Source organism: Hyalella azteca, unplaced genomic scaffold, assembly GCF_000764305.2.
Source record: "Hyalella azteca isolate HAZT.00-mixed unplaced genomic scaffold, Hazt_2.0.2 contig663, whole genome shotgun sequence".
NCBI classification, from domain to species: domain Eukaryota; kingdom Metazoa; phylum Arthropoda; class Malacostraca; order Amphipoda; family Hyalellidae; genus Hyalella; species Hyalella azteca.
Genome location: NW_025931002.1, coordinates 69050 through 94089, shown reverse-complemented (window position 1 = coordinate 94089; position 25040 = coordinate 69050). Strand labels below are relative to the sequence as shown.

The 25040-nt window shown below is 44.6% G+C and overlaps 2 protein-coding genes across 2 annotated transcripts in view; both read right to left on the bottom strand.

The window, feature by feature from the left end:
• Positions 1-17849, bottom strand: part of LOC108680162 (WD repeat-containing protein 17) — a 33059-nt gene extending 15210 nt beyond the window's left edge. Inside the window, exons 1-16 of the mRNA XM_047880632.1 lie at positions 17110-17849; positions 16351-16418; positions 15337-15502; positions 14489-14612; positions 14132-14232; positions 13759-13875; positions 12727-12917; positions 11579-11833; positions 11067-11186; positions 7813-7955; positions 6158-6283; positions 5725-5812; positions 5347-5526; positions 3097-3375; positions 1935-2084; positions 794-957 (exon numbers count right to left, since the gene is read on the bottom strand). Coding sequence (XP_047736588.1) covers positions 794-957; positions 1935-2084; positions 3097-3375; positions 5347-5526; positions 5725-5812; positions 6158-6283; positions 7813-7955; positions 11067-11186; positions 11579-11833; positions 12727-12917; positions 13759-13875; positions 14132-14232; positions 14489-14612; positions 15337-15502; positions 16351-16418; positions 17110-17309 — 2472 coding nt within the window. The 5' untranslated portion in view covers positions 17310-17849. The remainder of the gene's footprint in view (positions 1-793; positions 958-1934; positions 2085-3096; positions 3376-5346; positions 5527-5724; positions 5813-6157; positions 6284-7812; positions 7956-11066; positions 11187-11578; positions 11834-12726; positions 12918-13758; positions 13876-14131; positions 14233-14488; positions 14613-15336; positions 15503-16350; positions 16419-17109) is intronic.
• A 1785-nt stretch (positions 17850-19634) lies between these two features.
• On the bottom strand, positions 19635-24697 carry LOC108680170. The gene is made up of 6 exons (XM_018168942.2): positions 23930-24697; positions 23122-23301; positions 22276-22371; positions 21044-21392; positions 20689-20840; positions 19635-20455 (listed from the first exon to the last, which is right to left on the bottom strand). Exons 1-6 carry the CDS (start codon positions 24110-24112, stop codon positions 19742-19744), a joined length of 1674 nt encoding a protein of 557 aa, XP_018024431.1. The 5' UTR covers positions 24113-24697; the 3' UTR covers positions 19635-19741.
• Positions 24698-25040: the final 343 nt, after the last annotated feature.

The window sequence follows — 25040 nt, the reverse complement described above, 5'->3', positions numbered from 1 at the left end:
TAAGTAAGCAAAATATAATTGTATAAATTGGCGAATGTATCACCTATCAGACACTGATATATGCGGAACACAGCGAGACTATTAAAAAAATGCAGTCTATACGTCATCGGGAGTTTTCGAGAAGTTGCGTGATTCACGACGTGACTCTAGTGAGCTTTAGTTTCTGGGGTTTCCGCAGTTGCTCATAGAAATGGATTGATGAATATTACAGCTAATTTTATAGACCGAATCTACATTCCTTTCCGCTGAGGCAGAACTCGATTTCGATACCGTGGCAGTTCCCATTTTTGTTTAAAAGCATAAAATGTGTACACCTGGAACTCTGCTAGTCACAAAAAAAATATATATATATATAACTCAGTATTCACTGCAGTGAGTGACAGAGAGCGCATTTTCTCGTCGACGAAAACGTGAAGTCAAGGACAGACGGACGGACAGACAGACGGACATGACGTGCACAATAAGGCATTTTTTCAATAATTGAGAAAATGCGCTAAAAACGCGGTTATGTAATGCGTCTCGGGCTTAAAGTTATTTGCTCTGTAGGACAACCCATTATTGGATGTCGGAGAGCAAAGTGTCTCTCCTCAAGAAGTCTTTTATTCGGCCGTCCCACTAGATACTAGAGTCACTAGACCATGGAAACATTGGACTCGCGGTCTGCTTCCATCACCAGACCTAGCCATTCCCGCGTGTTCTCTTGCATCCTCTAATCCTTGATGACAAACTCTTGATTTAGATTTGCGCAGCTTTCCCTCATCCTATTTTCATGGCAATAGAAAGAAGCACTGACCGCGAACACGTCTGCTGTAAGTCTGTGCAGTTTGTGCTGTTGCAGCTGCGTGCTGCTGCGCTGTGCAGCTGCGGTGCTGCTGCTCAGCTGGGCGAGTAAGTGCTGTGCCCGCACCCCACAGAGCTTCATTTGGGCACCGCCCCAAGTTTCCGAGGACACTTCGTCTGTGAGGAAGAGGCAGCGAACGTGAGATATTCGCTAAGAAATTGGGGAGAACGGTGAAGGGTTAGGTAAGAAAAATTAGGGGTGTAGATTTAAATTTTCAATCACGAATGAGAGAGGATGGAGGAGGTAAACAGTGATAAAATACAACAGCCCAAATGGTGCCGGTTTAGTTCCACGAAGATCTTCATACCCCAACCATTATATCACTTACCAGAGAGCAAAACATTGCAGCCAACGAACGGTGTGTCAAAGAAAGCAACATTTTTGGACTAGGTCAATCTCTTATAAGCGATGTGGGATTTTGCAAAACGTTAAATTCTATTCCAATTTTCCGCGCACGAAAGCCGAAAATAAAAAGACAAAAGTATTCATTTTTCTTATTTGCACCTCCTCTTATGTCCCTCTACCATGTACTGTTAAAGGATATGGTGCCGCAACGCTTTCGTGTGCAAATAAATTCTGCCGAATAATGAGACCAGCATTTCACACAAGTTGGGCGATGCAGCGGTAAAGAAGAGTAGCGGATGACAGAAGAAAGGATATGAAATATTGACTAACGCCAGAAGAAGTGCTACGAAATCAATGCGTGACCAAGAAGGTTATACTTCACTCTCTTCTTAGTCGTGAGTGGCATGCACTTCACATAATTGTAATTATTATGTAACTCGAGTCGTAAAATGATTATCTAACTCGAGTCGTAAGCTGATTATGTAACTCGAGTCGTAAGATGATTATGTAACTCGAGTCGTAAGATGATTATGTAACTCGGGTCGTAAAATGATGATGTAACTCGGGTCGTAAGATGATGATGATGTAACTCGGGTCGTAAGATGATTATGTGACTCGGGTCGTAAGCTCATAATATATCGTAAGTCAAATATTATAGTCGCAGGCATTGAACCCAAGCGGAGGGGCATTGAACACCATCGCTTTTCAGGGCCTTAAAATATAAATTAATAATCCATTCGGGCAGAACCTGTGGCAGCCAGCAGCTCCTGCAGGGGATGTCCCGCGAGGAAGGAGAGGTGGAGGGGCGCGGCGGCGCCCGCCAGGGACCACAGCCTCACCGTCGAGTCCCGGGAACAGGACGCCGCCAGCAGGGGACGCGCGGGGTGCAGGGACACGCCTGCGCCGGGACCGGAGAGTAAAAAGGAGGTCTTGAAGTTGTTTAAAGCTTAAAAGTATACATTATAAATAGTATTAAGCTTATATACTATTCAATACTATAATTTCTTTGATTTGGATGCTATTTGCATTCAAATCCAGTCTTATTCAGATTGTTCTTATTGTTCGATTTTCAAGCAAAACTTGGCTTCTATCTGAAGGTTGTGTATATAAGAATTTTATTTCCCCAGTCATCATTACGGGTCTACAGCTTATAAGTTCCCGGATTTATCCGTGTATTTGTATGATAAACTTAGGTGTAAAAAAGAATTATTTGTACCTGCCTAAATCCTTGCCCGATTGAGTGCCTGACTCCCGAGTTCAAAATTTGCTGACGGGAGCAAGTGTCTCGGCATGAAGCTATCGTATGCTGGGATGATCTAATGAGCGAAATGAATTACATAACAAATATAGTGTTGAACAAATATAGTTTACTTGAACAGTTCAGTAACAGACTAAAAAATTATTTTTATAAAGACAGCGCGTGAGAAGCTCATTAACAGTCCTTCCTTATCTGGCGGCTGGGCTGAAGTACTTGGAGTTACCACCGTAAGATAAAGGGTTAGCATCCAAGTTAGTGTTCTATATTGCGATTTCAGGCGTAACAATTTATTTGATAGTTTTGATGAAGTCAACCTACTAGTATCACAAGATTTTTGTCCCATCACGAGTACTGGGTCGAGTTCTCGGGAATGCTGGCCGAGGAACGAGTGAAGATTTAAACGTATATGAAAAACTCGCTTACAAACACTCTTCTGGACACGAGTCCAAGAGATCAGTTTTGCAGTAGAAACGTGTTTTTCTAGCGTTGTTTACTTTTTCAGGTATCAATCAAACTAATGAACCACTTATTGATAACCACAATGAACCACTTTTTGATAACCACACACATATTTCCAATACAGACGAGTCACTTACACCACACCACAAACCCTATATATACCACCAACACTCCCCACGTGTCTCCAGCTCACCGTAAATATCAGCGCCGTGTTCGGTGGCCACGTCGAGGCACGTGGCAGTACGCGCGTCCCAGACGCGGATGGCAGCGTCCCACGCGCCGGACACGAGGAGGTGTGGCAGTTCGGGACACCATGCGAGGCCGCGTACGTTGTCTGTGTGGCCTCGCAGCTCCGCAAGCAACGCGCCGCGCGATGCCGACCAAACACGCACCGTGCAGTCGTCGCTGCCCGAGCACAGCACATCCCGCACCACAGGGTTCCACTTCACCCTGAACACCTTCTTGCTGTGACCTGCGGCAGGCAATTGGTCCTATTGAACCGCTGATACTGATACGGCACCACAGGGTTCCACTTGTTGTTGTTGTTGTTGTTCGCCCTCCCCGTCCCGCGACAAATGCGGGACGGGGCCTACACCCATTCCTGTGGCCAGCCCAACCTCTCTCCCCAGCGCGCCAACAGTCCTGCCGCCTCGATGGGAGAGTTCCACAAAACCAGGGGTGACAAGGACGTGACCAGTTCCGAGCAGCCGAACAGGTGGCAGGTGTTGTGTTCATGTCTGAGACAGAGTGGACAAAGAGGGGACGGATGTGTGGCTGGATCTATCTTGTGTAGGTATTGGTGTAGTAGGGGGTACTTGTTTGTACGGAGTTGTGCAAGTGCTCGGCGTGTGTGTCTGGGTTATTGGGTTTATGAAGAGTCTATGGCTGGTGCTGGTGTCGAAAGTACAGCATTGTTTGGTAGATTGTCTATGTAGTTGGTTGTGATTGTAGTGTGTATTTGTTTCTTGCATCTATTTAGTGTTTCTTTTGTGGCTTGATCTGGTTCTATGAGTATGTTGGTGGTATAGTTTCTGTTTATGAAAACAGTTTGTTTCATAAGTCTGGGTGGGTTGTAAGGTTGAGTATATGAGTGTGAAATGGGTGGGTTGGTGCTTGAGCTTATAGTCTGAGTTGGGATGCATGGAGTCCGAGGTGCTGGTCTATTGGAAGCGTTTTTGTTTCTGTGTGTAGGTGGCTTTGGTTAGTATCAGCCGTACAACCTGTTGCAATGCGGAGTGCTGTGTTTTGGATTGTTTGTAGTTTGTTTGTGTGAGTTTGTGCTAAGCTGGGGGACCAGATGGTGCTGCCTTATTCTATTATAGCTTGTGTTACAGTTTTGTAGGTGGTCAGTAGGACTTCTTTTTGTTTTCCCCAGTTTGTTGATGTGAGAGATTTTAGAATTTTTATTGTTTTGGTTGCCTTGTCAGTGTGTTATGGATGTGGGTATTGAAGTTTAGTTTTGGGTCGAATGTGATTCCTAGTATATTTGGGGTTCCACTTCACCCTGAACATTATATTGATACAGTAAGATGGTAATATCTCACAATGAACATTACTGACACATTAAAACGATATCACAGTGAAACCCATGACTCTGGGAGAGAAATGAGAACCCATGACCTTATCGATAGCAGCTTTCATGCCTCAGTTATCGACGTCTGCGTGGGGACCTCATTGAAGTATAGAAGTATACACACGGTTTATACAAGGTCCCCGAAGGATTACTAGAATTTGAAACAAGAACCAACACCAGGGGCCACGGCAATTATCTAAAAAACTGCGCTTCAACTTATCCACGCGACAAAATTTCTTCTCGCTTCGAATCATCGACATGTGGAACAGCCTCCCCAGTTACGTCGTTGGTGCTCTGAGTATGGACGTGTTCAAGAACAGACTAGATAAAGCTATGGAAAAATATATGTTCTGATTTGAAATGCCTAGCTCCTTATCGAACCCGGTGGAAGTCTAGTAGCTACTTCAAACTATCACCAGTCATGAAAAGATCCGGTCAAATGACACGATTTTAGATCTTCTGTAAACAAGTCACGAAAAGGAAAAGAATCGGCGACTGGCCACATCAGGCCTACACTTCAGCGCTGACATCGCTATGTTGTGTTATGTTATGATATTATCGAGAACCATTTAAAAAATTAGATTTAAACAAAATTAGATGCCAAATCAGAAAAAGCATTTTATCAAATTTGATAGTATAAATTCAATTTTTGTATTTCTTTGCGGACAAATAAAAAATATTTACCACCTACTTTGTGAATTAATTGAAGCGGCATTCGGGCCGTAGGCTGACTCCCCTTCAAACAGCGCCACGGGCTGCGGGCTGACCCTCCCTATTAAGTAGCGTCACGGCTTGTAAGTCGAAGCACTTTTGTGCATCGTGACGTGCTGACCCACTTTCAAACAGTATCACGGCAGTAGGTTGACCCACCTTTAAGCAACGTGACGGGCTGCGGGCTCGTGACGCTGAATATCCTGACGACGCCGTCGCGGCACGCCGTGGCGAGGGTGCCTGCGTCCCGCCAGTCAGTGCCGTACACCGGCGCAGGGTGGACGTATGCCTGCAGCTGCTGCCCGCTCACCTCGTGCACTACGCACAGGCAGCTCTCGCCTGCAGGCGACGTTTATTGGGTTATTGACCACGGATTCGATGGATTACAGCCACGGACTCGGTGGATTACAGCCACGGACTCGGTGGATTACAGCTACGGACTCGGTGGATTACAGCCACGGACTCGGTGGATTACAGCCACACAACACGGCAACACCACACAGCAGCACCAGACAGCAACACAGCCACACATCTCACCAGCAGACGCTATTCTGCGGGAGTCGCGTTGGTTCCAGGCGACGCAGTAAACCTTGTTGTTCTTGTGGCCCTTAAAGTGCTGCAGGATCTGCCGGGTGAGTTCGACATCAATAACCACAACAATAAAAATCCATACCACCACTCCTCGACACTAAAATATATTCAACAACTCTTATTTGGTTCCATAACGCCTTAGATTTGAGTGGCTTAAATGGAAGTTGTTACCGTCTTTTGTTGGTCATTAATGCCTGAGAATATTTCTTGTCCCCAGTATTTGAATGTTATATGCGCACTTAAGTGACGCAATATGGACAAAGACCCTGACCTTGTTTGCTGCCACGTCCCAGACAAAGACCCTGACCTTGTTTGCTGCCACGTCCCAGACAAAGACCCTGACCTTGTTTGCTGCCACGTCCCAGACAAAGACCCTGACCTTATTCGCTGCCACGTCCCAGACAAAGACGCGGCCGTCGCTGGTGGCCGCGGCGATGCAGTTGAGGTCGGCAGGCGCCCAGGAGAGCGAGTAAATAATGGCGCCACAATTCGGTAACGTCGCGACCTGCGTGGTAGTTTGCAAAAGTAGGTCAGGTCAGGTTGCAGAAGTAGGTCAGGCTGCAAAAGTGGGTCAATTTGGAGAAGTTGGTCAGGTTGGGCAAGTGGGTCAGGTTGGGTAAGTGGATCCGGTTTTGGAAGTTGGTCAGGTTGGGCAAGTGGGACAGGTTCAACAGTGTGTCCGGTTGGGGAAGTTGGTCAGGTTGGGCAAGTGGGTTCGGTTGGGTAAGTGGTGTAAGATTGTTAGTTACAAATTAGAAGACACCAAAAGGAAAGCGTTCTTACGAGACTATATCGTGCGTTAGGTCAGTCGTTAAGAGAAGGTCGTACCGTGAGCAACCCATTTCTAGGCCTAGTTGACCTATTGAGCCACTCTCTTGCTGTGCCTTGAGTCAACTTACACTGCCTTTATTTGTGAGCTGCTATATTAGACCAAATGTACCCTAGCAATAAATTAGCTATTTCTGTTCCATGTAAATTGGTTAAAATGTGATCATATATAGAATCTGTTATGCGAGTGCTTAAGTGAGTAATATCAGTCAGTATGAAAATATTTATTTCCAATATGGGGTTGCGGGTCACGAGAGTGAGCTGCCTCCGGGACCGTGTATTCCAAATACTTGTTTGGACGGATCATCGCGAGCTCCCTGGACCAGGGACGGGCAACGACCTCTGTCATCCATTGTGAACTATTTGATTGGGCACTCAACTTGTATGATCATTCCATTGTTTCTAGCAATACCGTTTCATTATTGTTCTTGTTTAATAAATTATTTTTGGTGGCTGATGTTTGTAGCACCCGAGTAGCGAACCCGATGAAGTAGAGGACTTCATTACAAGTGGGTCAGGTTGGGGAAGTTGGTCAGGTTGGGCAAGTCGGTCAGGTTGGGCGAGTGGGTCAGGTTGGGGAAGTGCATCAGGTTCGAGGAAGATCAGGTTCGTGCATGGATTAGATTGGTTATATTTGACTAAGTTAAGTTCAATTGGTCCAAGTTTTCTCAAGTCCTTCCTCATTACCTACGGAGGGACACAATCTTCTTGCGAATCAAATAACGGCCAATAAGAAAGTGCCCATAATTCCAATAGATTTGTCGGTCGAGGGGTCTAATCAAAGAGCTTTTTTCCGGGCCTTGGTACAACAAAATTGTATCCGCGAGGAATTCAACTACTTCGTTCCATCATCTTCTACACAGATCGTACGAATCATAACGCTCACAACAAACTTTAGCCCGAACGGCAGCAATCTCCTGCGACTGCCAGGCGTACGAAGCCAGCAGACCTTNACTTGCAGCAACAGCGGAACACATAATGAGCCCAGAGCGGGCAGACATCGTCGGTCCGGAATACGGTTCGTAATACCTGTCTCTTATACACATCTAGATGTGTATAAGAGACAGCCCTAGGTGTGTACAGACGTGCTCTGTGTGTTTTCAAACAGGCCCTATTTGTACCAACGGGCCCTAAGTGGAGAAGCGGGCACCATCTAAGAAACAAACTTGTCCCACAACAAACATTCACGCGCCCCCTTGCACTCACGTGCTCTCTGTTGAAGACCCAGTGCTTCCGGCGCACATGATAGAGCCCAATGCCGCCGTCCTGGAAGAGGCACAACACCAACACCGAGGGCACCACAAGTCCGGCCTGACCCTCCGCCTTCCCCACACGCCCATCAGCCTCTCCTGCAAGAAATTTTCCGTTCTTGAGGTAAATTAGGTTGCCCAATGTTAACCTGACACGTTTTTTTTCTCTAGATTTAATCCGTCATTTCTTCGCAAAGACGGGATGACCAGTAAAACGCAAGAGACCTCGCTTAGGCCAAATGCCAAAAAGATAGCAAACTGTTGCAATCTTCTGAAAAGGATCGTTCCCGCCGAGATTGAATCGTTCCCGCATAATTTCCACTCATTGTCCATATGTGCCGTAAATGGTCAAAGTTTGGTAATAGTTTTGGTATCATTTTCTTCGTGCATGTATTGGATGAGATACATAGTATAGTAGAATAGTATAGTAGTATGGTTGTTGAAGAATAGTTCAAATTTGGCTTGTTGCCGATTCTTTTTGTTTAACTCGCTGAAAGACGGCCTTTGACCAGATTAATGCAAAGCTGACGTTGAAGCTAAGTAGCTGCTAATCATACACCAATTTGTGAGGTGGGATGCACTTCTAGTCGAAACACGTATATCTTTATCTAGTCTGTATATTTTTATCTAGTATTTTCTTGAATCTGTTCATACTCGGAGCGTCAACGATGTCAGCAGAGAAGCTGTTCTACATGTAGGTGACTTGGAGTTACACCGCATTTATTCAGTTGGTGTTGTCGCATGGATAAGTTGCACCGCAGGTTTTTCAACTTTATACCTAACCGAATCTTCCAACCTTACAATATGACATATTCCTTCTCTCCTTCTATTAGTACAATCTGCATAATCTTGAGTATCTCTGACTCTGACATGCGCGCTGAGGTTCCTTTAACAATTAATAATCTAATAGCAAATAACCCATGACGTGCCGATTTACTAGACTGCCTTCATTCTTCACACCGTCCCTACCGTGAATGGTACACATAGCAGGCAGCAGTCATCCAGGCGACGACAGCGAGGCTCTGAAGATAATAAATATCGACATTGTTTCCCTTATTTGAAACGTTCGTCAAAACCACAACTTCTCTTGTAATAAATATTACTCTTATGTGGTCACTAAATGTTGCCTCACAGTTAGTTCAAGGTCATGAACGAGTTTCTCTTCAATTTCTTCTCCTCTCAAATTTCTTCTTCTCTTCACTTTCACCCAAGCCCATCCAGTGCCGCCGTACGTCGGCTGATGGTCACTCACAGCTGTGTCATGCGACGCGTAACCATTGGGCGATCTGCCGCTCTGCCAGGAGAGCACCTCATCCGAACCCGGCCCTGAGAGATAGGCTGTGCCTCCAAGTGGGCTTCATGGTTCTCCAAAATGCACTTCATCTCGGCAATTTGTTTCTCACGTGTCGGGCTTTCGACTTCGATTTTCTTCTTTTCTGTCTACAGCTGAAGTACCAGCAACTTTGTTTCCAAACAAATTTCTTTCCTCGCGGCAAAGTTGAGAGAGTTTTTAGACTGGATGCGAATTAGACTGAATCTAGCTCCAACACCACATACTCGCTCAGCTCTTCGTCTTTGCCGTACACTTCTCTCTCTTACTGTTGCGAAGATCGATTTATTCATCAACCTCATGCGAGGGACCGGAACTGCGAACAAGCTGCAGCAGAGCATGGTTAACCTTTTTAAACTCACTCCACGATCTCCGCTCTGTGCTTCCCATAGAGAAAACGTCTAACTTCCTGCATATTTCTTGTCGAGATTTTTAACCTCCTTCTGAAGTTTGTTTATCTTCGTAAATATAACTTTTAGCGCTGCACGTTCATTCTTTCGTGACGGCCTCGTCCTCATGCAGAGTTCGGCTGCTAGTGGCAGCAAAGGAACGCTCCGAGACTGACATAACGCCGAGCATTATCGGGGGCTCTTGCCATACAATAACGTAACAGAGACTTCGAGACTCAGAGCACGGACCACTTGAACTGATCCGTAATCACTGTAACTATCGTGGCATGATGTCCAACAGCCAATATTTCAGGCTAATGATGAATATTTCGATTAAAAATGAGTTATCTTATCGTGAATAAATATTCGTGATCTTGACACCTCCCTTGATGTAGAAGTTTTGTTAAACCGCGTATCAGGAATGCAGCACACAACTAGAATTTAACGTCAGAATATTACTTATTCATTAGTGGAATATTTTATTCTAATCAACATGAATATACACAAAAAGCAACAAATTTCAAGCTGTAAATTAATAACTCGTAGCGTTACACAACCGTCAATTTACGCTAATTGATTGATGTACTAATGTAAAGAAGCACCAGATCCTATATAATTTTAACAAACTACCAACAATGACACAAAAGTCGCCACTCACCAGCTACTGCACTAAAATCGCCACCCGTCAATAAAATCCGTATAATACTAATCAAAATTGCAGTTTGAAGGGTTCGATTGCCACATAACAACTAATAAGCTTTTACGATGACGCTGAACATTTTTTGTCACCTTTGTTTATAAAATCAGATGGTTTTTTATGCTGAGACGAAAGTGTTGTGACGAAGATTGTTGCATTGGCCGCAGTCATTATCGTAGCTCGACCGATGCGCTACTTGCAGCAACAGCGGAACACATAATGAGCCCAGAGCGGGCAGACATCGTCGGTCCGGAATACGGTTCGTAATACGGTCCGAAATACGGTCCGGAATACGACCGTGTCCGGAATACGACCGTTTTCATTCTTCTGTCTTGAGTAACGTGGTTCCTGTACATTATTTCAATCTGCGGTCGTGGAAGTTCGCACGTGCCCACTGCCCGTTCGTCTCCGTCGAGTACACAATTATTCTTCAGGCACAACGCTTGAATATTTATTTTAGCTTTTAACTGAACTGATTAATAGGGAACTTACGTTTCTATCTGATGGCCTAACAACAGTCACTCTTCAGACTCATGCGGCACTAACAAGACTTAAATAATTTTCGTATTTGGATTACATATGTTTCCTGAAGATGATTCATCTGTCAATAAGAATCACCCACAGCACTGCACACAGCCCCGCAACCACAACACTGCATGCACGGCGTTGCCCGCACAGATTTTCAAGCACAGAGCTGCACGCACGTCGCACAGTCCTAAACACACAACACTGTCTGCACAGCCCTATATGCACAGCACAGCACGCGCAGCATTAAAAAAAGGCATAATACCCACGCTGAGGTGCAGTGTCTCCTGCGCCACAGAGCTCGTGGAAGCCAGTATCCTTCAACGTGTACGACAACATCGGCGTGCTTTTGCCGGCCGTCCAGACGCGCAAGATGCCCTTGTCTCGGTCTGGAAAATGTACAAAATTGAGTAAACGAATAGGCAGTGCAACATGTAAAACATGTAGTAAGTAAACGTATGTATTGTATGAAATGCGCAAGACGCACAGAACTTTCACGACTAACCTCGGAGGCTTGAAAAAAAGCACGGTCGGCACTTTGGGCTGAAATCGAGAGCCTCGATATATGTTCGAGCTCAGTGTACGTAGGAACGTTGCATAAATTGGACCGAAAAATGATGGAAATAATGCGCAGATGGGGTAGAAAAAAGGAGAGGAATAATGCGCAGATGTAACAGAAATAAAGATGGGAATAATGGGTAGATGGAATAGAATCCTATCAGGCAAGCATAAAAATGGTAATAATTTTGCATAAATCGTGCGGTTGAACAGTGGCAGCGACCTCCGGACACGAAGACGCCAGGCGCGTGCGGCAGCCAGGCGAAGCAGGCGAGTGTCGCAGACGCAGGCGGACAGAACTCCGTGACGACGCAGAGCTGCGCGGCGTCCAGCAGCCACAGCTGCCCGCCTGTGTAGCCCAGCAACAAAAAGTCAGGCGAGCAGACAGCCCACTCCAGCCCCAGCACGCAGCCCACCGCAGACTCGGAGCAGTCCAGCGCGCTGCCGGGGTACCAGTGGGACTTGCTGGGAGAGCCGCCTGCGGGGAAGGGAGGGACTTAGGGTTAGACAGGGCTTAAGAGATACTACGGATTACTTAGGGTTAGTCAAGGCTTAGGGCATACTGTGAGTTACTTAGGGTTAGTCAGGGCTTAGGGGATACTGTGAGTTACTTAGGGTTAGTCAGGGCTTAGGGCATACTATGGGTTACTTGGGGTTAGTCAGGGGATCCTGTGGGGGTTAAGGGATCATAGAGTTAGTCAGGGGATCCTGTGGGGTTAAATGACCTTAGGGTTAGTCACGGGATCCTGTGGGGGTTAGGGGATCTTAGGGTTAGTCAGGGGATGCTGTGGGATTAAATGATCTTAGGGTTAGTCAGGGGATACTGTGGGTTAAATTATCTTAGGGTTAGTCAGGGGATCCTGTGGGGGTTAGGGGATCTTAGAGTTAGTCAGGGGATACTGTGGGGTTAAATGATCTTAGGGTTAGTCATGGGATCCTGTGAGGGTTAGGGGATCTTAGGGTTAGTCAGGGGATCTTGTGGGGTTAAATGATCTTAGGGTTTGTCAGGGGATCCTGAGGGGTTAAATGATCTTAGGGTTAGTCAGGGGATCCTGTGGGGTTAAATGATCTTAGGGTTAGTCAGGGGATTCTGTTTGACTTGCTGGGGCAACCACCTGCTGGGGATAAGGAGCATAAGGAGTTTTCAGGGAAGTTTCAACTATAAAGCATGCAGTAAGACTTACTGAGGTAACCGCCTGCTAGGAATGGGAAGGACTCAAGTGTTACTGAGAATGACTCCGGGATTACTATGGGGTATCAATACGATTTTTTCGGGGCGCCGCCAGCGGCTGAATATAGGAAATACTTTTGGTAACCAAGTAATTTTCAGTTCATTTTTTAGACAGCCTGAAGAATACCTCGAGTACCCACCTTCCCCATAAAGCGTTATCCTGGCATCAGTGTGGGCAACCACCAGCCTGCCAGGTTGATTGGGGTGCCAGCGGTAGAGGGCCACGCCGGCCTTGTATGGCTGGCACTGCCGGTAGGGCTCGGGTTGCCCCGTCCCCTGGTAGTGCCACACTTGTACCGGACCCACGGCCGTGCTTAGCGACACCTCAGCCCTGTTGGGGCTCAGCAGTGTTGGGGCTGCGTGGGGCTTGTTGGGGCTGCTAAGTGTTGGGGCTGCGTGGGGCTTGTTGTTAGGGCTGAGTGGGGCTAAGTTTTGAGGTTGGTTGGGGTGCCAGCGGTAGAGGGCCACGCCGGCCTTGTGGCTGAGTGAGTTTTAGTGTTGGAGTTACGTGGGCCTTCATGTTATGATTGCATGGAACTTACTTTAAGAGCTGCTTGGGGCTTGTTGGGGTTGCTTGGGGCTTAGTGTCGGTGGTTGCTTGGGGCTTAGTGTTGTTCTCGGCTTAATGACGGTGTTACTCTGAACCTGGTGTTGGGAGGGTTACATGGGGTTCAGACATAGGGTTTATATTGGGCTCAGTGAAGTGGATGGATGGAGCCCAATGCCATGGTAATCAAAACTGATATTGGTATGGGAAAATCATCCGTTTATGACATCAGTCGACATAAATTGCCATTTTCATGGATGATCATATTTAACTCAAGTCATGATTTAAAATAATTAATTTATATTATTCATATTCACACCATAATTTATGGTATATTTATATATTTTTGCCGTAAGTTATAATAATCGTGGATGATCATACTAAATACCAATCGAAGATGATCCTAATCAATGCTAATCGTGGATGATCATACTTAATACCAATCAGAGACGATCATAATCCATGCTAATCACGGTTCATCATACCTAATACCAATCAAAGATGATCATAATGCTAATCATGCTAATCATAATGCTAATCAATGCTAATCAAATATGATCATAATCAATGCTAACCACGGCTGATCATAATCAATGCTAACCACGGCTGATCAAAATTAACGCACGTGTTAGGGACGATGCAGCACCAGGCGACGAGGACGGGCACGCGGCAGAGGCTGATGACGTGCAGCACAGCCTGCGTCGTCACGCTCCACACGCACACCGTCTGGTCCTGCGACGAACTGCACGTGACGTGTTAGTGACGTGTTAGTGACATGATAGCGACGATTTAGTGAGGTGTTAGTGACGTGTTAGTGGCGAGTTGCCGCTATAACGTGTTAGTGACCATGTTGGTGACATGCTAGTAATGACGTGTTAGTGACATCTTGGATACGTGTTAGTGACGTGTTATTAGTAACCTCGCCTGACCCGCTAGCAGGGCACCTGCCAGCAGTTCAGGCAGCGAGGGTACCGAGAGGCTATATAAGGGCCGTGTACCTGGCGAGGAGGTCAGTGAGGCGAGGGTGCCAGGCGAGAGAGGTGATGGTCTTGCGGTGGTCAGCCAGCACCGAGCACAGCTGCCACCCGCCAGCAGCCTCCTGCAGGAGTCATGTTTATTTACGCATAGAACTATTAGGTGCGAACTGTTATTTTATTTATATTACTCGGCTGGAAATGCAATGTCTAAATAAAATTTGAATAATTATGTCTTTGTTCTTCTATGCCTCAAATGTTGATGAGTCAATTATTTCTCATTAACCAAGTTCGAAACACACCACACACCTCGTACACGCCACACACCTCGTACACGCCACACACCTCGTACACGCCACACACCTCGTACACGCCACACACCTCGTACACGTAGATGACGAGTGTGGCGGCGTAAGCGAAGCGACGGCCGCTGGAGGCGCAGATGTTCCTGTGCCACGGCTGCGCCCCAGCGGCCAGCACGTCGCGCTGCCGCAGCATCGCGCCCCTGGGGGGACCTTAGCATCCTGTATGTCCTTAACATCCTCAATATACTTAGTTCCCTTAATGTCCTTAATTTCTTTATTTCCCTTTATGTCCTTAACATCCTCAATATCCTTAGTTCGCTTAATCTCCTTAATATCCTTGATATAATTGATTCACTTAATGTACTTAATTTCATTTCTTCCCTTAATGTTCTTAAAGTCTTTAAAATCTTAAATGTCCTCAAAACCTTTCATTTCCATAATATCCTATATATCACTTAATTCCCTTAATGTCATTAATTTCCTTTCTGCCTTTAATGTTCTTATAATGTCCTTAACATCTTAAATGTCCTCAAAACCTTTGATGTCATTAATATTACCAATTTCCTTAATGTCCTTACTATCCTTGATATCCGTAATGACCTCAATGTCCTCAAATTTCTAATAACCGCCCAGACCTCAAGTGCCTTAAGACCTTATGGGATCCTTAATGTCCTGGACCTGTTCCTCGTGGTTGGACACGCTACCACTAATACCACCTACATTTATACCACCTACATTTATACCACCACCACCACTGCCACTAATATCACATATAATCATTTCAATACTAATCACACTACGCATAAATACAATGAAATTAACTTAAATATTATACCTTAAGCATTAAAAACCTCTACAACAGCATTAGTAAAGCGCACAAATGGTGAATGAGGAAGAAAGAGAACATACGAAAGAGGTCCTCACAGGTGCTGAGGGCGAGAGGGGCAGGCTGCCGCAGGCGAGAGAGGGCAGGATGTTACAGGCGAGAGAGGGCAGGCTGTTGCAGGCGAGGAGAGGCAGGCTGCAGCAGGCGAGGGCAGGTCTGAGGGCTTCTTGGGGCCTGCGCCTGACAACCTCTTCCAGGCGAGCCCTATATCGTGGGTGGGGAGCGTGAGGGGAATGAGAAGATGCCGCGTCAGTATCGGGGCTAGGTAGCTCAACACGGGGATACTTTGCTGCGTGCTAACAACTCTCAATTTTGTGGTGAACATAGAACAGAAAATAGTACAGCATGGAAAAGATGTAGTTCATACAAAAGGGCTGCATGGAATAACGGTAGGTTATACAAAAGGGCTGCATGGAAAATAAGTAGGTTAAAATAGGACAGCACGGAAAGGAGGTAGGTTTAAAAATATAACTCAATACTCACTGCAGTGAGTGACAGAGAGCGCATTTTCTCTTCGACGAAAACGTGGTCACGGACGGACGGACAGACGGACGGACAGACAGACAAACGGACATGACGAGCAAAAAAGCGCCTTTTTTCCATAAATGAGAAAATGCGCTAAAAAGGGCTGCATGGCAAAGGGGTGCATTAGCAAAGGGATCATGACTAGATTACGAATAACCAATTAACTTGCGCATTTTTAGGCCATGAAAAACACAAAATAAACCTTCAATGCACTTAAATTCGATGCTTTGAAGACAGACTCAATTAACTCTGCCATTGTATAATGTTAAACATTGATAAAAGAACAGCCCTCTCTGGTACAATAGTTGCCCGCTCCGTTACAGTAGCCTCTGGTACAATAGTTGTCCGCTCTAATACAAAAGGCGCCCGCTCTGGTACAATAGCCGCCCTCATTGGTACAATAGCCTTTACACTTTTGAAATAGCTACCCTCACTCTTAAAATTGCCTCCCTCACTTTTACAATAGCTGCCCTCACTTTTACAATACCTTCCCTCACTCTTACAATAGCTGCTCTCATTTCCCTCACCTGCGACAGAGAGCCTCGAGTTTTTCCTGGGTCGGGAGGCGGTAGGGGGCGTCGTTGGGGGCTCCACTCTGGGGGATGAACAACAGCCGTTATTATGAGGACTTCCTCACAGCTCTGGGTGGGGCTAGGAGCATGGGGTTGGCTTCTGGGGACATTAGGCTGCGGGCACGAGGGCAGGGGGATAAGGCTGGGTGCACGGGGCTTAGGGCGTGGGGCGTGGGGCTGGGGGTATGGCGGTGTGGGCATGGGCTTGAGGGCATGGGATAAGGTTCGTAATATTGCAATATTTATCGGTCCAATGTTTCTCACGCACAATGCGATCAAAGAGCTGTCACACCATCAATAATTTTCATGGGACTCATTTTTAATGCATATTTGCTGCCCAATAACACATACCAATAATATAACAATAACACATACCGAGCACTCAATCCTGAAACTCACAGCGCCACTCCTGAAACTCACAGCAAGACCCCTGAAACTCACAGCGCGACCCCTGAAACTCACAACGCGACCACTGAAACTCACAGCGCTTCTCCTGAAACTCACAACGCGACCCCTGAAACTCGCAGCGCGACCCCTGAAACTCACAACGCGACCACTGAAACTCACAGCGCTTCTCCTGAAACTCACAACGCGACCACTGAAACTCACAGCGCGACTCCTGAAACTCACAACGCGACCACTGAAACTCACAGCGCGACTCCTGAAACTCACAGCGCGACCCCTGAAACTCGCAGCGCGACCCCTTAAACTCACAGCGGGGTCTGCTCCGTGACGCCTGGAGGAGGGCAGTGCCCTTGTAGCAGAGGATCAGCAACACTCTCCTTGCTGAGGTGCAGGCAGCCGGAGCACTCAGAGTCGCTGGTGGACCAGGAACTCTCGCTCAGCAGGACGTCTTCGACGCGCTCTACGAACCCGTGGATGTCGTCGTACGCAGGCCGCCTCAGGAGGGACATGCTCGGCCGAGGCGCTTGGGACCAGCGGCCGCGGGCTGCGCTTTGCTGGTCTATCTATCTAGTGAGTACTTGCGTTTAGGTTCCTAATAAAAATAAACTTTGCATATAGCCTCAAACGAAAAAATAATGACAATGCTAATTACTATCTATTGAGCGAATGCGTGATGTTTCTAAATAAAAAATAAACTTTGCACGTATCCTCAAACGAAAGGATAATAACTGGCCTAACTGTCTAGTGAGTGCTTGCGTCCTGTTTATAGATATAAACTTTGCACGTAGCCTCAAACTAAGGAATAATAACTGGCCTAACTATCTAGTGAGTGCTTGCGTCCTGTTTCTAAATAAAAGCTGAACTATAAACGAAACGCGTAACTTTTTCGTTTCCATGTCTCAACTTTCGGCGCACTTCCATGAGCACGAGAGACGATAAGTACCTAACTTCTAATGAGTACAAGTTCCAAACATCTGAGGGTACGCAGAGCTACTAAAGTCTGAGGGAACGATGGTAACAGCTAACGTTTGAGGGTACGCAGAATGCCTAACGTCTGAGGGCAAAAAGGTAGCAGCTAACGTCTGAGGGTACGAGGAAAGCAGCTAACGTTTGAGGGTACGAATAGTACCCAACGTCTGATGGTTAATAGGGTTATAGCTTTAACCCTATATATATATAGCTATAACCCTATTAACTATCAGACGTTAGGTACTATTCGTACCCTCAAACGTTAGCTGAGAGTACGAGGGTAGCACCTAACGTCTGAGGGTGCGAGGTAGCAGGTACCTCATACTTCGCTGCCGCGCTCACTGGAGTCACTGAATATTTTACGCTGAGGGTTGACCTCTCAGGGCAGGAGTCTGTCAGAAACTGGATACATTTTCTTCGAGTAAACGAGTAAATGGCAGTATAAACTGTGCCGATTAATTTGAATTGCACCAAAGAGATTCTGATTTTTACTGATATGGAATACACGCTTCCGATCTTCAAGTACCACCAACGCCAGATAAAATAAAAATAATTTGAAGTTTATGAGTCGCAATAAGCTGCACTCGAATTGTTAACAGACATGATTATTTACTATTGTATCTTTAAAATAGTAATTACTTGCTCGTAGCTCTCACTCTCGCCCAACTACCACTAAATGAACACTGAACATCTGATAACACGACACTGTTGTGAGAACTCTACCGTCGTCGTCATGGTAACCTACAAGTTATCGAACACCTATACTGAAGAGATAAGTGTTACAATACAGAGGTCATATTTAAGCGATTTTTGCTTCATAATTATGAGAATATTGATAAAAGCACATTACATTTTCGACCTACACTTTGTTCTCCAAATAATAACACTAAGCGTGGTTTTCAGCCCTGACGAACTGTCAGCCTAGTCTGAGCTCGACTTCAGTAATTACACGATTGGTGGTGTCTTAGAATGTGTTTTGCGCGGGCATTTATGATAGTTCATTTTCTATCCAACCTAATATTAAGTCTTCTTTATTCCGGTTTAAGGTTGATTATTTGATTGAGAATTGCTTATTAACAAACCAAGTCCCTCCATTCCGCCCATCATACTACCTCCCACTTTATTATTCCACGCGACGATCCCGAAGTGCGCACTCTGGTCTAATAATATCCAATAATTACCTATGCAAGCTTCCGGATCAAAAAGCAGAATTTACCGCCTGTGTTGATCTTCAAATAGTCGGTATCAATATTATGGCCAATATTGCAGTTAGAAAGCGTGAAATAAACGGTAAAAGTACAATGAAAAAATATAACTCAGTACTCACTGCATTGAGTGACAGAGAGCGCATTTTCTCGTCGACGAAAACGTCAAGTCACGGACAGACAGACGGACATGACGAGCACAGTAGCGCCTTTTTTCCATAAATGAGAGAATGCGCTAAAAAAGAGCTTACACTAGCAAGTTTCATTGTCATATACTCAAGGGAAGAAGGCAGCACGGACGAAAACATTTGAGAGCCTAAAACGCCTTCAACTGATCTCCGCCATGCCTGCGACGCACCACACGCGAGGCAGCAAGCCACGCCTAGTCACGATCAAAGCAGCGAGTCAAGAAGGAATCTCTGCAATTTTGTTCTCCTGCACCAGATCTAAAACTAATCCCTGAATATGGATGAATCGCCTCAGTAGGGCTTGAAGAAGTTCATGCACCTCGAATTCAGCAATAAATTCTGTAGTTCTATGTTCGCAAAGCGAATCTAGCAAGTCAATCAGATTTATTATTATCCTTGTATTAAAGGTAATCAAAAGTGCACGACATTTTTGTCCCACTCGAAGTGATTAGGATTAAGTAAAACGATCAAAAGGAATTAGCAATATAATGTAATAATAGATACGCAATAATGCTCCATACCTGATAATCAAGCGCTTTCAATTCATGCATACTCCATCACCAAGCCATCCCCACTCCATCACCTAACATGCTGGTGCGATTTGTTCGCAGGGCGCACTCGACGCGGGCGAGACTCGGGTGGTTTTTTAGCTTCCGATGCCTCTTGGCTACCTGGCTCTCTAGCCTCTAATGGACGACGGCCAGTATCTTTGTCATGCTCTGATGGGCATAGACCGACACATTCACTGGGTCCTAGTTGAGACTCACGGCTAGACTCGTCGGGCTCCCACGAACATTGAACTTTTGACTCAACGAATCTTCTTGGACACTGAACATCCACTCCGCTAATTGCAGATGGCCGCTTAACATCATTTTTCTCGGGATGATTCACAGAAGACTTCTCACTCTCAGACACATACGAAACACTAAGACCTTTTCCGTCCATCGGTACTACCTCTCCGTTGGCTTCCTTCATGCGTGTGGATGACAGGTCGCTTGTGTTATCAGATCCATCAGAATCCTTCATTTCTTTAGTGTGGTTAGCTTGCTTCTTAGGATCTTTACGATCTTTAATCTGAATAGCTGGTTCCCTTTTAAGATCTTCTAGATCTTTAGTCTGGTTTCCCTTAGGATTCTCAAGATCTTTAGTCCCAGTGGAGGGACTGAGGAGCTGCATGATGGAGCGAAGACGCGTGGGCGCCGCGAACTGCAGCACCATCAGCGCCTCCTCCAGGATGAGGATGCCGTTCTGGGCCGCCGCTGCCGGCAGCTGGTGCTCCTGCTGTACGTGAGCCTGCAATGCAAACACGCTTGTAATGTGATAAAAGTGTACGGTAATTGCAAATTAATGAGAAATGAAGGGCTACAGTATACCTGCCAGAGGAAAACAGCGTACCTGCCAGAGGGCCACAATATACCAGCCAGAGGGCAACAGCGTACCTGCCAGAGGGCAGTAGAGAGTAGTGTACCTGCCAGAGGGCAGTAGAGGGTAGTGTATCTGCCAGAGGGCAGTAGAGGGTAGTGTACCTGCCAGAGGGCAGTAGAGGGTAGTGAGCCAGCACACCACTTGCACGACAGTTGGGCTGGCGTCGAGTGGCAGACTTTGATGTGTCGCCGCCTGAAGCCCCACGACATGTACGCCTTGTCACAGAAGGGGCACGGGTACGGTACGCCAGCACCTGGAAAATCATTAACCAGATTAAAAATTTATCTTATTAAGCTAGCGCTCTTAATTAACCTGACATCCATATGTATTAATTGAAAATGTCAATAGAAGTATTTCAAAGCATCTAAGCAATTGTAGAAACAAAGTAAGGTGAAACCATTTCAAATCACATGCTTAGTAAACTTCAAATGACATTGACCAAACTATGAGGCTCACAGGAAGGGTCTAGCGGGAACTCAGGCTGGTGGCTCGACGGTATTCTGAGGCGGAGGTTCTGCCCCAACAGGAGGGTGTCTTCTGGGGGCTTGGGGAGGATGGGCCTGCCTGGCCCGGCCGCGTCCCCTTCGCCAGCTGCCTGATTCTGTTGAGGTTGTTTGTGTCGTGGTTGATCCATATGATGTTGTCCTGACTTTTGTTTTTGCTGGGGTTCTTGATGGTTACTTTGTTGTTGCACTGAGGGTTGCTTTGGGACCAAATTAACATAACTGGCAGAGGTGGTGCAGTCGTCGGTGACAAGTTTAGAGTCCTGAGCATCGTCCGTATCCAGCAGCACCTCCAGCATGTCCTGAGTGAACCACAGTTATGAAGACATTTCAAAGAACGAGACTTTGTTTGGTATTATGAAAATATTTCATTTCAAATATTAACAGAATTTCCCCCAAATGGCACAAAAAGAACCAGCACAACAAGAAATTTAGATAGTAAATCCAGTAGACTGTAAGTGGTAGATTTATTATTAAACATTAATAGGAAACATTTGCCCAGAGAGTTTTGATGGCATAAGCCCTTTTTTCCTGTTTGCTACTTTTTTATTGTATTTTTCTCAAATAGCTACATAATTAATTCAGTAGACTCCTGAGCTTGCACAGTTCACATTACAAAAATGGTTAGGTACATCTCCACATTATATCTACTTGGCAGTATATTCCGGTTTATTTTTGATATTAAGAGCCAGGACCTGGTGAAAAGCAGGATAAAAAATTGCAACTAAATTGTTAAGTGTAAATAAAATTTAAGCTGACTGTGCAAGGTCCCTTCTCCACTTGACAGGGTAGGTATCTCAATCACGATGAATGAACAAGCTGTGAATAGCTGTTTACTCATACACAAAACCAAGCCCTGAATGGTTTCTGTAGACAACCATAACAGGCAGACGGGATGCAGAGTCAAGTTCAATTCAAGACATGGAACTTCAATTCAACCATTTCTTCCTGTACCATTAATCTGGCTGTTCCTTTCATGAAATGAAGCATTCAAAGCAATAATGCCAACATCTTCACCGACACATCCAATGAGTCACCGTTATTGATAGTAAAAAATGCACACAGCCACAGGTAATATAATAATTATATGATTTTCTGAGAATTGACAGAAATCTGAACCGATGCAAACGGAATATATAGACACCAGAAATCCAATTTTAATTTTAGTAGGGTTAATTTCAGCACCTGTATTTCAGTCTTGAGCTGAAGTGGAGAAGAGGGGCAGTCATGAGCAGTATCATCTTCAACACAGCGCTTCCTCTTCCTTACGGGGCTGCTTCTCTGTAAATAATTCCGTCCAACAGAGTCAATGGACAATCTAGCCATCATTATCAGGCTTGCAATTCTAAATTTACATTCACATGCTGCTCACATGATGGGGAAGTGTTTATGCAACATGACTGCTGTTATTTTCCTGCATAGCATTGCAGGAGTTGCTCAGGCCGCTAAAGTAATGTAGGATGTACTGATGATGGAGTCATCCATATCTCCATTTATCAACATATAATTATTTTAATATAATAAATAACTAGCTAAATCAATATGACTCAGGACAATATATGGCATCAATTGTTCTATAAGTGCAAGGCAAGTATGGTCGATCTTCTCAAAGTGTGCAGTGGGACAGAAGAAAGCAAATTCATGGCAAGAGATCTCACTCAATTGGTCAAAAAAGTACGTTGCATATTTAAGCTAGCTTGTTCATTGGTGACAAGAAGTAATAAGCAAAACTAAGGTTTTAACACGTCAATAAGTGACAATGAAGACTTGATCAGTCAATATAGGTATAAATAAGAAGTCATGACGAATGCCAGAAGGCAGAAGCCACAATAGATTCAACAAGTGACCAGCAAGCAAATTGAAAGGAGAAATTGCAATGATGCTCTAATTGATCAAAGAGTAACTGCAAGAATGGATGATGTCACAAGAGACAATGAAGCCTTGATTGGTCAATAAGAGACTAGAAAGTCTTAATGAGTAAGTGAAAAAAAGCCATAATGTGATATTAAAACCAAGTGAAATAAACTGTACTGAAGAAGGAAGGTCTGGGGCCAGTCCAACTATTTCAAGAGCTTTTGCCAGCTCCATGAAACTAGCAATGCTGAAGTGAGGTAGCTTGACATGGCCCTGGTAGATGAAGAGCAGCAGGTACTGTAGGTCCAGTGCCCGCACATCCCGTAGGATTACCACAGGATGCTGACAAGGGTTGTTCTGGAAAAAAATCAGTAGATGTTAGCAAATGAGGAAATATTTTGGATAATTCTAATAAATATTATAAATTAGGTGTTGAATAAACTTTCATGACACCATGAAGATGTAAAAGTATAATCCATATTTTTTTATGGTGTTCAATGCAAGAAAAGGCAAATTATGGATGATCATGATTATTTTAACACTAATGGCAAATACGGTAATGCTAGCAATTTTAAATCCTTGAAAGTGAACTGCCACTATGTAAAATTCTCAGGCCAAAACTATGAACTATGTTAGCAACTGTTACTGAAATAATGCATGGCAAAAATAATTTTAGATATCAATTATTAATAAATGTGCTAGAAAATTTTGTCTACATATGTACCTTCATTTTGTGGCATAAACATTTTTATTCATAATCAAATTTATTTATCCATGCTTTTAGGGTCTCAGACAAACAAATGTTTAGTTTAGGCACAGAATGAAGCTTGATCATTAACCCTACCCTGAATGCTCAACAAAAAATGACCAGATTGGTCACCTTTCTAGTCTGTTTTGTTGCAGTCAATTTTCATATGCATGGTACAAGCAACCTCTGTGTGGTTAGGAATTCAAAACAAGAAACAAATTGTAAGAGAGCCATTACCATGAAAATATGTTTGAAGTAAGTACTGGAGGAGGCCAACATGAGCTTGTGTGCTTGCAATTGTTGGCCTTCAGCCACCAGAGTGACATCCACCAAAGCTCCATCCTCCAGCAGGTTGCATGATGCTGCAGCAAGTGAGCTCCCATGATTGCTCCACTTGAGGCTATATTCTGACACATTCATCACTAGAATATATTTACTTGGTATTTTCTAGATTTTGAAGAATAATATTCAGCAGTGAATATCTATATAACATAACTGGAGTTGAGATTAGGGATTCATATCCTCATTTTACCAGCCCATACATAATAATATACAGATCAATAAAGCCATAAATATTTACACTTACAGAAGCAATCAAAATGAGCCTGTAGAAAAGGGATTAACAAGCAATGAGTCTGGAGCTTAATGGCCATTTTCCAGAATAAGTATTTAAATAATACTAGCAAATCTGACAAATGTATTTAATAATCCAGTCAGCTAACTTGGTATTGCCTGCCATGCCTGGGATAGAAGATCCTTGCAAATTAGAGAATACCAGTATTATTACGCAAACAGCATTACAATATTGGTATTATGATTAGTATTCATACATCTGCATCCATCTGTAGTACTGAACTGTTAGTCTGTAACCATAAAAAGTAGATGCATAAGCATTTCTTTCACTTGCAAATGAATTTGTTATATTGCCTCATGGATATACTGCCTCAATCTGATCAATTGGCACAGTCTGCAAACTGCAAAGACGTTTGTGCAGAGCATGTAGTTCTTTTGAAATATTGGGCAGAATTTTCTTAAATTTACTGATAAAAATAATCATTTTACAAGGATTTTTTTTTAAATCATGGGTGAACACAGGCAGTTCTTCTCATTTTTTACCAAAGATATTATGAAATCCTGTAAGAACTGGTGAAATTGGCTGGATTCATGATGTTTTTGACAATTCAAGGGTAGCTTATTTTCCAGTTTCCACTTCGGCAGACACTGGTTCTGCCAGCATTAAATGAATTTTCAGAACACGCCTCTATATAGTAAACAAGAAACACTTTTCAGTTTCATGACTTCTATCCCCTTAACTTTGAAAAAATTTGTATTTGGTAATTCAGATTGC